The sequence below is a fragment of the Arvicola amphibius genome, chromosome 3, assembly GCF_903992535.2.
Source record: "Arvicola amphibius chromosome 3, mArvAmp1.2, whole genome shotgun sequence".
NCBI lineage: Eukaryota > Metazoa > Chordata > Mammalia > Rodentia > Cricetidae > Arvicola > Arvicola amphibius.
Genome location: NC_052049.1, coordinates 165,620,081 through 165,632,391, shown reverse-complemented (window position 1 = coordinate 165,632,391; position 12,311 = coordinate 165,620,081). Strand labels below are relative to the sequence as shown.

At 49.9% G+C, this 12,311-nt stretch overlaps 1 protein-coding gene across 1 annotated transcript in view; it reads left to right on the top strand.

Annotated features, from left to right (window-relative positions):
* Nucleotides 1-2,718: 2,718 nt before the first annotated feature.
* Esyt3 (extended synaptotagmin 3) overlaps nucleotides 2,719-12,311 on the top strand; it is a 46,136-nt gene continuing 36,543 nt past the window's right edge. The window contains exon 1 of the mRNA XM_038322604.1: nucleotides 2,719-3,057. Within this exon, the coding sequence (XP_038178532.1) occupies nucleotides 2,719-3,057 (339 nt within the window). The remainder of the gene's footprint in view (nucleotides 3,058-12,311) is intronic.

Sequence of the window (12,311 nt, the reverse complement as noted above, 5' to 3'; positions counted from 1 at the left end):
TCTTGGAGACAGCTCTGTATCCTTAATACATATCCTCATGACTTCAGCTTCTGTTGACCTGGGCCAAGCAAAAGAGAAATGCCCGTGAGGGATGGGTTCTGCAGTAAATAGTTGGAGAAACACTGGGTTAAATTGTGTCTAACAGCCTTCATCTGTAAGACTTTTGGAAACTTTAGTAAGCTTTGAATGCAGATGGACCTTCAAAGGCACTAGGAGTAGAAGCATTTTTGTTGATTTCCAGGGTAGCCTGAGGCAAGAAGGCCAAGAAGGGGAGAGGAGGATCCAGGTATTCTGACCCCCAGGGTCGTACCCATTGTTGTAAAGCATTATTGCAACAAATACCTTTCTTGAGGTTTATTTTGAATTTTAAGTTGTGTGTGTGTGTGTCTGTGTGTGGTTGTGCACGTGAATGCAGGTGCCTATGAGGTCATCCCTTGGAGCTGGAGTCACTTGAACTTGGTGAGCCTATTGTGGGCGCTGGGAACTCAACTAGGGTCTTCTGCATGAGCTGTAAGTGCTCTTAAGCAAGGATTCATCTCTCTGACCCCCTGCAGCAAGTAATTTTATCCAGAAGGAGGAGGAAGAGAAGAGAGGTGGGGAGAGCTCAAGAAAGAGAATGCAGTCATTTTTTGATTGTTCAAAAGGGGGCTGAGCCTTTCATCAGCTGTCAAAAGAGAATGAAATTACTAAAATTGAGCCTGTACTGCTTGCAACTCTGGTTGACCATCTGGTCACTGCCGTAATTTCTTGAAAGGGCACCTATGATATGTGCCATCCACGAGGTGAGTCACTGTCTGAACTTAGGGATCCTACTCCTCTTGGTCTGATAGTTCAGACATGGCTATGTGAAAGCCGTGGGCTGCACTGATTCCCAAGCAGCTCAGGGCTTGTTTTCCATTCTTTTTCCATTCCGGGGTCACCTGCCTTCTTTGGGCGCACCACGAGAGAGAAAATGACTTGTGAGTGAAGATGGCCGGGCTCCTGGGAGCTCTGATCCAGACTGAGTGACTCCCTCTGAGAGAGGGTTCTGAAAGTGGTGCTGAGAATGGGTACAGAAGGGTTCCTAAATTCAGCTTGGCTGTGCTGGAGGCTGAGTACAGGCTTCACAGACAGCTTAAGAGAGGGCAGCCGGTCAACAAGACAAAACGATAGCCTACAGAATGGGAAAAGATCTTCACTAACCCCACCATCAGACAGAGGTCTGATCTCCAAAATATACAAAGAACTCAAGAAATTGGACTCCAAAAGATCACATAATCCAATGTAAAAAAATGGAGTACAGACCTAAACAGAGAACTCTCAACAGAGGAATCTAAAATGGCTGAAAGACACTCAAGGAAATGTTCAACATCCTTAGTCATCAGAGAAATGCAAATCAAAACAACTCTGAGATTCCATCTTACACCTGTAAGAATGGCCAAAATCAAAATTACTGATGACAACTTATGCTGGAGAGGTTGTGGGGAAAAGGGAACACTTCTGCATTGCTGGTGGGAATACAAGCTGGTACAGCCCCTTTGGATGTCAGTGTGGCAATTTCTCAGAAAATTAGGAAACAACCTTCCTCAAGACCCAGTAATACCACTTTTGGGTGTATATCCAAAGGATGCTCAATCGTGCCACAAGGACATGTGTTCAACCATGTTCATAGCAGCTTTGTTTGTCATAGCCAGAACCTGGAAACAACCTAAATGCCCCTCAACCAAAGAATGGATAAGGAAAATGTGGTACATTTACACAACGGAGTACTACACAGCAGAAAAAAAATAATGACAGCTTGAATTTTGCAGGAAAATGGATGGAGCTAGAAAACATTATTTTAAGTGAGGTAACCCAGAGACAGAAAGACAATTATCACATGTACTCACTCATAGGTGGTTTTTAAACATAAAGCAAAGAAAACCAGCCTACAAACCACAGCCCCAGAGAACTTAGACAACAATGTGGACACTAAGAGAGACTTACATAGATCTAATCTACATGGGCAGTAGAAAGTATAAAAAGACAAGATCTCCTAAGTAAATTGGGAGCATGGGGACCTTGGGGGAGGATTGAAGGTGGGGGGAGAGGCAGGGAGGGGAGCAGAGAAAAATGTAGCACTCAATAAATATAAAAAAGCAAGTACATATAGAGACCGAGAGAGAGAGAGAGAGAGAGAGAGAGAGAGAGAGAGAGAGAGAGAGAGAGAGAGAGCAGCATAGCAGACGCTAAAGACCAGCTGGAGATTCCAGATTCAGAGTTAGGTCCACCCTGGTGATGACCTGGTTTGTGAAGAGCCTGGAATACTCAGCCAAAAGTCCAGGTAATACTGTGTTTAAGAAACAGGTTTTAGGTGATGTTTATCCATGAGGAGCTAGTTAGGCCCATCCCAAATGGCAGCTGCACCCCCTACTGATAACATCTGTGACAAACTTTGAGATCCCAGGGTGCCCTTTAGGCCACATCCGACTGACCACGCCCCCTTTCACCTGGGCCCGCCCCTGGTGGCGGAGACTTCCGGATTTCCCTGGTTGCCACAGCTCCACCCAGTTGGCCTTATTCCCAGACTCCCGCAGTCCAGGGGTGGGGAGAAACTGGGCTCCGGGCGCGGAGAGGCTGGTAGAGCAGGAGCGGAGCGCAGCGGAGACCTGCTTTGAGGACAGATGTACCCAAGCATAGGGGTGCTTCAACCTGAGCTGGGGTGAAGCTTCAAGGAGAAGGCAAGAGGGCGACAGAGAGATGCAGGCGGAGGAGCCGTGCGCCCCAAGCGCACCCCGCAGCCCCGACGACCCGCAGAGAAGTCAGCGCGCACGGAACCCGGAGCTGCGCCTGTCGGGTCAGCTGCTGCCGGAGCTCTACGGCTTTGTGGCACGCGTGCTCTTCTACCTGGCACCCGTCTACCTGGCAGGCTACCTGGGACTCAGCGTCACCTGGCTGCTGCTTGGCGCCTTGCTCTGGATGTGGTGGCGCCGAAACCGCCGCGGGAAGCTGGGGCGCCTGGAGGCCGCCTTCGAATTCCTAGAGCACGAGCGGGAGTTCATCAGCCGCGAGCTGCGGGGCCAGCACCTGCCGGCCTGGGTGAGCCGGGTCGGGTGGAGGGTTGTGGGCTACGGAGGGGGAGATGGGGCGCACAGCCGGGGCTTCATTTGAGGACTTGGTGGTCTCAGCGAAGAGTCGGGGGCGTCCAGGACTCCGCAAAGTTACTGGGAAACAGAAGGTGCTTCTTCCACTCGCTTGTTGATTTAAAGATCTCGCTCAGGGCGTGGCACATAGATGGACGTACACAGCGATAGGAGCAGCAGGTTCTGGTTGCCTTCAGCCGTGGACTGGCAGGAATGCCCTGCCCGGCTAGAGGTGCCTGGCCTGGACGCTGCTCTGGACCACTGTCCTCTCCCTCCCTATGCCGTGGGGATGCGGAGGCCTTACGCACACTCGCAGTCCAGGGATAAACCCGCCTCCTGGTGGCGGCTGGCCTGGCTATGGTTTCTCAAATGCATCTTGTCCTGGGAACCACCTGGCTCACTTAAAAACAAGTTCCGTGCCTGCAGCTTAACTCCTCGGGTGGGGCCCGTGGATCCTTAGGATTGGAAGTCCAAAGGAGTCCATTTCCAAGGGTTGTTAAATGTCAGCTCTGCCCCTTTTAGTGCTAAATCTAAGCGCCTCCACCTGCCTGGGATGGTAGTAACCTCTACAGAGGGTTTGAGAATGGCCTGCTGCCACTCGTTTGGAAATTAAGTCTTGCTGTAGGTAGTTTGTTAAAGTCACCGCGGCAAAGTACCACAGATGTGGTGGCTTAAGCAACAGCAATTTAGTGTCTCATAGTCTGTAGGTGACGAGTTCAAGATGAAGCCATATCTGCAGGGTCCGTTTCTTCTGTGGCCGCTCTCTTCTCCTCTGCCTATCGGTGGCTTCTGCCGGCACTTGCTCCTCCCCCCATGTACCTGTGTCCAAGTGGGTTTTTTTTTTTTTTTTCATCCAAGGACAGCAATCATGGCATTCAGATACATTCTTAATGACCTTATTTTAATTTAATTAGATCTGTCAAGACTCTCTCTAAATGCAGTCGCATTCTGAGGTCCTGGGGGATAGAACGTGCAAGTTTTGGGAGAGGAGGTTCAGTTAGTCCCCCAGTACCAATATGTGGCTCAGCCCCAAAGCTTTGTATGAGTGTCTTTGGGGTGAGGGGCCCAAATGCTTGCTGATAAGGGTACACACGGAAACTTCAGTGAGTATGTTCCCAGAGTGGGAGCCGCGGGAACAGGTCTGATCCAGTTGGCCATGGAGCATACAGAGTAAAATGGTGGTGCCTTATAGATGCCCATCTCAGGTAGGAGACTGGCACATGATAGGAATTGTCATGGAGGGCCTGGGCGTGTCAAAAGTAGGAACCTGCACAGAGTCCAGCCAGGGGACCAGAAGCCTGATGCAGACACTGATTCTCACATTGTATTGCCCCCAGACCCGCCTTCTAGAGGGTCTTAGGAAAGGTTCGACCTCAGCCTGGGTTCTCCAGACTCTCTTAACTGGTGTGACAGGCTGACTTTGGGTGCCAGATTCTAGGTAAGCTTCAGGATGTTAGGCTGGGCTCTGCAGGCCTAGAGAGGCTTGCAAACACAGCCCAGAGGAATGGACCGGGCACTCTGAGGGGTGTGTGTGTGTTTGGCCTGTCTAATGTGTGGTCAGAGGAGGCAGGCGTGAGGGAGACAGGGTCAGCTTCTGAAGGCTGTAGGCCTGGAAGGAGCCCGCGGAAGACTTTGAAAGACACTGCAGGAGGGAGGAAGGAATAGGTTGGGGCAGAGAACCCAGCTGGGAAAATTGTTTGAACCTGGCAGTAGCGAGCACAGCAGGGGGAGATAAACAGGCTGGAGAGGGACGACAGCTGCTAGCTGCGCGTGGTCTCTAGAGTGAGGGAGGAGCCTAGGGGTCCAGGAGCTTTCTGACTTAGAGAGCTGGGCGATCATCACCATGCCTGGGGGTCCTGGGAAACAAATCTAGAGAGCGTTCTTTCCCATGAACACCTGGGAAGAGTGCACAGCTTGATGCAAATGTCGCCCTTTGACCAGCCTCATGGAGGACGAGGTGGGAAAACTGGGGCTCATGTGGTTGACTGTTCTGCTCACTTCCTCTTTTTCTGCCTCAGAATAGGAACATGCACTACTCACAAACCCAAGGAGCGAGGTAGCCCTGTCTGCAGTGTGGAGGGTGACATGCAAACCAGCAGAAGGCCCGTCACACGGTTGACTTAACCCCCAAATCTCTGTCTCCATGTGTTGGCTGTAATGAGTTAAATATTTGAAAACTCCCAAGTTGAGAGCCAGGCACACACGTGTAAGAGTGAGTACTCCAGAAATAGGGACGAGAGGATCAGGACGTTTAAGGCGAGCTTTAGCTACACAGCAAGTTCGAGGCCAGCCTAGGATGCATGAGGCCCTGTCTCAACAAAACTACCAAATAGAGCATTTGTCCAGAGCCAATCATGAGTGGCTTTATGACCCTCAGTTTTCTGAGCCTCTGAGGACCTTTGCCCAATGTTAAACTAATGAACAAGTGTCCCAGGAGAAAAATGTGTCTTTTGGGAACTGATTGACTGCAGAGAGTAGAACAAGAGGGGAGGGGTGCACAGAGAGCCTCAGGGAAGCCTCATTCTGCCAAGCTGGGCCTGCTCTGTGGTTCTGGGGATCCCAGCTTCAGCGCCATAGTGAGTATTCACCCCTTGGCCTCCAGACCTGGGCCTTCTCGCTCGGTCCTCAAGACTCTCCATGGAGTCAGCATCCAGTCACCATAGCATAGGAGCGAGGTTGCCCCAGTCCCACCATTTCCAGGGCATTCACCGAACCATTCATGGGCCTTACTTATTAGGTATTTATTTTGGCTCTGCTTTGGTAGAGAGTGAAGTCTGGTGAACGCCTCCCCTGGCTCCCGGTCTGCTGGGGTGTGTGAGGGATGAGAGCTGGTTGCTAGGCAAATAGCCTGAGGCGGGGTAGAGAGCGGAAAGAACTGTGGGAAACACTGGCTGTTTGTCTGTCTGTGGCTCTGGGTCTAGCCCAGCTTGTTACTGCCAGCTGATAGCAATCGACTGGCAGCCTTGCTGAGGACAGTTAACCCTTGGGGAACTGCTGGCAAGTTGGTGCTGAAGAGGGAGAAGGTGGAGACTTGGAGGTCTCCAAGCATTCAGCAGGGTATACCCATCTCAGGACTTCTGAGAATTAAGAACCTGTGGGAGATGCTCATTTGGAGATGCCTTTTAGCCATGAGCCAATCCCATGTCGGCTTGTCTCTGCCTTCACACCCCCCTCCCCCACCACACCACTAGGATCAATTCCCTAATCTTTCTTACTCACCCTCGATGTGACTGGGACTGCCAGGGTAAGATCCAGGGAAGATGATCCCACTCAAAGTGATGGATGTGTGGAGGCACCGGCAGAATCCCTGGATTGTCCCTCATCAGCATCCCTGCTGGGCATTCAGGCAGACAACTAGGGCCAGAGTGCTGCCTTATTTGGGGCTGACCATTCTTACTGTGGGTGGAGTAGCGCCCCTCCCCGTCCCTCCCGCCAGGACCCTCCTCTCCTTGGCTGTCCTCACTGATAGCTCTGTTAAGGAGAGGAGGTGGAGGCAGTGAGTCTGGGCACTCTCAAATGAGCCTGCCAAGCTTGATGCTGCAAGCAGTGCCACAGAAGCAGATGAGGGCCATGTGAAACCAGCAGCCGGGAGGGGGTGCCCACAGCCCTAAGAAATCATACAAGTCATTTGAAGTTGACCCTGTCCTCAGGAAAGAAGAGGAAGCAGGGCTAGGTCGTCATGTCTTTGTGTGTCTGTTCCATGTCTTGGTGATGCTTCACGGACTTAGCATGTCCTTGGCCAGGATTGGGCAATAAGCGGGACAGAGTGTGGGTGTCCTTTTCCTCCCAGCCCAGCACAGGGATTTTAGGCATCTGTGTGTTCATCCTCCACTCAGTCAGCAGGCATTCACAGAGGGCTCGCAATGTGTGAGCCACAATTGATGTAGGTGTCCCATGGTCTCTGCTCTTGAGGAACCAGGGAGCAGAGGGGGGACATAGGCCCATGGGAACAGTCTATTCTGAGTCATATCAGAAGTCCAAAGTGCTGAGGAATTTCGGGGGGGGATCTAGAGCAGGTGGGGAATGGCCTGGGAAACCTGCCTGGAAGATGCACTATGGAGTAGAGTTGAGACCTGTGGTAAGGGTGGAAGACTCTGGGCCCAAAGCATCCCACAGGTTTGGTCACTTAAGATGCAGATTCTAAGACAATAGTCAGCAAATTCAAATTCACCTGAGATTGCCCGTGGCTTCATTTAGAAGTCCTGATTTATGGTTGAACAGGAGTGTCTGGGATAACCTCTCCTGCACGCAGGTGCCCAGAGACCTGAGTGACCAGAGGAGGCCACATGGTAGATGCAGCTTAGTGCCGTGGGTGGGAACAGTGCCTGCCCTCCTGTGTTGCAGGCCCCTCCTCACTGGACAACAAGGAATGGAAGCTGATTGCTGGCTTCCTTTGGCTTCTCTAGGAGCATCTCAAAGGCAAGCAGAGGTGGCATTTCTGTGGGGATGTCCCTGGTGACTTAGGGAAAAATGAGCTTCCTCATGAAGAATTGTGAGGGTCATAACGTGAGGACGGCAATTCAGTTGTATTGGTGAACAGGGTTTGGGGACCCTCGCCTGCCTTCCTGTGATAGTTTTATCACTGTGACAGACCCCTTAGAGAAACAACTTTTGGAGGAAGGTTTTATTTTGGCTTGTAACTCAATGGTTTCTGGCCAAAGTTGGCTGAGTCCATGAAATTCAGGCTGAAGGTTAGGCAGTGTATCTCGGCAGTGGGAGCACGTGGCAGAGGCTACTCACACTGAGAGGGAGGGGTGGGGCAATGCACACCCTTCAGAGCACGCCTCCAGTGATCTGCTTCCTCCATCCAGGCCCCGCCTCCTAACGCTTCCATCATCTCCCAGCAATGCCGCCGAGCTATGAATCTACCAGGGATTAATCCATCCGTGAAGTCAGAGCCCTTATGATCCAGTCCCTTCCTCCAAGCCCCGCCCCTGAACACTGCTATACTGGAGACTAAAGCCTTCAGCATGTGGGCCTAGTCAGGGACCCTCTAGATCCAAACCACAGTGTTTTCGCCTCCTCCATGCACACACAGTTCCTCCTCCCAGCTGAGCCCAGGGATTTCTAATCTCTGGGAATCTAGAACTTCAGTACAGGCTGCCCACAGATACCAGAAGCAGAAGACTTCCTTTCTCCTCCTCCTCCTGTCCTCAGTAAATACTGAGGCAGGATCAAAGACATGTCTGGTTGTCAGCAGCCTCTTCCCCCTGCTCCCTTCTCCCCCCCCACCCCGTTCCCCTGGCCACAACTTGTTATAGGGACAAAGCACCATTTTTTGACACACCCTGTACTCTAACCGAGAATATGAGATTTGGTCTTTTAGTCTCACAGGGACCCAGGGTCCAGGTCTCACACAATCTATTTCTGTACTAAGACAGGCCCACTCCTGCCCCAAGAAGCCTGTGTGTCATGTGTCCTTGAAGCCATGGAGCTTCTCTGGACCATCTCAGAATCCCATAATCCCCCACCCAGCCCTTTGCACAAGTTTATTTTTAGTTCAAAAAGTTCCCCTTTTCTTCAAAATTTTTTTTTAGATTTTAAGGTTAGAACTCATTTAGAATACAGTGTGGTATCTTCATTATGTATCTCATTATGCTGCGTTCTCTTCATTGCCCTCCCCTCTGCCCTCCTTGCTGTCCTTGCTCCCTCTCACTGGTCCCTTCCTTCCCATGGCCCCCCTGCTCCCATGTCACGTGTGTCACCCCCTCTTTCCTCCGCTCCGTTAAGATCTCTTCCTCCCCTCTCATGATCCCCTTTCTGGTTTCATGACTCCATATACCAATACATGTACACACACCCATGTGTACTCTTAAACCTGGATTACACATGTGAAAGAAACTGTGGTAGTTGTCTGAGTCTGGCTTATTTCAGTTAACGTAATGATTTCCACATTTTCCTGTAAATGTCTTGATTTTATCTTTCTTTATGGCTGCGTATGTACCACACTTTCTTTATCTACTCTTCTGGCTAATTCCCTTTCCCGGCTATTGTAAACACTGCAGCAGTGAACAGAGATGTGTAAGCATTCCTGTGGCCTGCCAACTTCGAGGCCTTCTGGTGTAGACCCAAGAGAGGGACAGCTGCCACACGTGGTAGTTTTATTTTTATTTTTTCCCACAGGCAGTTCCTCCTTCCCCACACCCTCTCGTGCCAGCGTTTGTCACTCGTCTCCTTCGTGACAGTCACTCTGAGTAACGTCAAGGGGAATCTAGGAGTAGTTTTCTTGTTCCCAGTGGCTAAGGACGTTGAACACTAAGTTTTCACTCACTATCCGCGTTTCTTTTGTGTTTGCTTTTTAATATTTTAATAGTGGCTTTAAACGACTTCAACACCTGGCTTTCTTAGCTATGGAAGCAACTGTATGTGGAAGGCACAAGAGACAGACTTAGAAAACACCCGGGTCCTCCACCCAGGGATTCGTAGTTCTACTCAAGCACACCAACGTGTGTGGATAGTATGTGGAAGTTAAGCAAAACAAACTTGTACCTCTCCTTACTTTGAAATATTCTTTTAAAAGATTGACTTTTATTTGATGTGCAGGAGTGTTTACTCGCATGCATGTATGGGCATCGTGTATAGACTCATAGAAAAACTTATAAACATTTTAAATATATTTGTTGTTTTGAGAATTTTATACATATGTACAATATATTTTTATCGTATCTAATGCCCACTTTATCTTAACTCCTCCAAGACCAGATCCACCAACATGTACCCCTCCCAATTTGATGTTTCTTTTTAATTTGAGGATTTTATATATCAGCACATTGTATTTGCATCTTTGCCATGCCCTTCCCTTCCCCCTCCAGTTCCTCCCGAGCCTTTCCCAAAACCACACCTCCTCTTGAATTCATATCCTCTTTGCCTATTTGAATTTTTGTTACACACACACTCACACACACACACGCACACACATGCGCTCACATGCACACACATGCGCTCACACACACACGCACACACACACACACTCACACACACACGCACACACATGCGCTCTCACACACACACACACGCACACACACACGCACACACACACGCACACACACGCACACACACGTGCGCACACACACACACGCACACACATGCGCTCACACACACGCGCGCACATACACACACACTCACACACGCGCACACACACACGCACACACACACACGCACACACTCACACACACACACACCCTACTGAGTCCAATCCGTGTTGCTCTTATTTGCATGTGTTTAAGGCTGATCCCTTAGGATTGGGGTTTCATTCTTGAGGGAGAAAAAAAAGAAGAAAGAAAAGAAAAAAGGAAGCAAAACTGATTCTCTGTTCCTCTGCAGCCATGACTACCTCTAGCTCTTTCCTAGGGCTGGGGCCTTTTCATGTATCCATGTTGGGTCTTTGCAGACCTTGTACAGGCAGCCATATTGCCAACAGGCATGGGAGCAATATCCCTGTCCTGTTCAGAAGAAACTGTCATGAACAGTCCTTGTCCTTTGGCTCTTATAATCCTTCTGCTCCCCTTTTACAATGTTCCCCGAGCCTTAGGCGTGGAGCTGTGTTATAGATGTGCCGTTTGGGACTCGGTATCCCATGGTCACTTGTTCTCTCCATTTTGACTGGCTATGGAGTGCTCTTGTCTCTGCCTGCTGCACAAAGAAGGTGCTTTGATGAGATGTGAGAGCCATGAAGTCCAGTTGGTGCTGCATGTATGTGCATGGTTGTCAGTCTGTCCGCTAGAGCGGTGGTTCTCAACCCTCCTAACGCTGAGACCCTTAGAACAGTTCCTTATGGTGTGCTTGCCCCCAATCATAAAAAAGTTTCCTCACTACTTCATAACTGTATTGTTGTTACTGTTATGAATCCTATTGTAAATACCTGTGTTTTCTGATGGTCTATAGTGGCCCCTGTGGAAGGTCCTTCGACGCCTCCCAAAGGGATCATGGCCCACAGATTGAGAACTACTGCACCAGCGCATGCTTCTGAAGACCCTTCTGCCTACTCTGTCAGCATTCAGCTACCACTAGCTCCTCAGCTAGGGGTGGGATTTGTGGCCCCTTCCCCATCCATGCCGGAGCTGTGGCCAGCTTGATCTTGTGCGGGTCTTACTCAGGCCACCATAGGGGCTATGTGTTCATAAGTTCCGGAGTCCTGTCATGTCCAAATACACTTGTTTATGCAGTGGCCCTCTCCAATTGCTGACTCATAAGGGCTTTTTGTCCTTCTTCTGTGATGTCCCTGAGCCCTGGGAATAAGAGGGGGTGATGTGGATGTCCCATGCAAGGTGAGTGCGCCACCAACACTTACTCCCCGCACTTGGCCCAGTCGTGGGTCTCTGTATTAACTGCTCTCCACTTCAGGAAGTTTCCATGCTGAGGGTTGAGAATTTTACTAATCTCTGGTGTTAAGATAAATATATAGAAGGCAGTTTGATACTGTGTCCGTTTAAAGCTTATGTACATTTTAAAGAGACTTGTCCACTTCATTGTTGCCTCATCAGCCTCAATGACTATTATTTTTGGGACCTTTATTAGTCTAATGAGCAAGAAGATAGTATTTTTTTAACCTGTAGTATTATCAGGCCTGTCTAGATTATTGACCTTTCTAGCCTATCACTGAGGTCTCCTGGAAAACCCGCTCTGGGGCTGGGCAGATGGCTCAATGGTGAAATGCTTGCATTGCAAGCATGAGAGTCTGAAGTCAGGGCTTCAGCACCCACATAAAAACCGAGTGTGGCAGCATATATGTCTGCCATCCCGGAGCTGGGGTTGGAGCAGGTAGACCCCTGGCGCTTACTGGGTAGTCAAATGGTGAACCCCGGATTGAGTGAGAGGCCTCATCTCAAAACATAAAGTGGGGGCTGGAGAGATGGCTCAGAGGTTAAGAGTGCTTATGGCTCTTGCAGAGGACCCCGGTTTGATGCCCAGCACCCACTTGGCAGCTCACAACCATCTGCAACTCTAGTTCCAGGGGATTCAATGCCTCCTCTGACCTTCATGGGTGCCTGCACACACACTATGTACATATATGCATTCAGGCACATACATGTGCACATACACTAAATACTAAAAAATGGTTTTAAAAGGTGGGGAAGACACACAAGGTTAATGTCTGGTCCCTACACATATGCACACACCTGTACACACATCTGCACACACAACATATTCACATCACATATGAGACATCCTGCTCTGTGGACAGCTCTGAGTCCTTATCTTTAGCAGGTT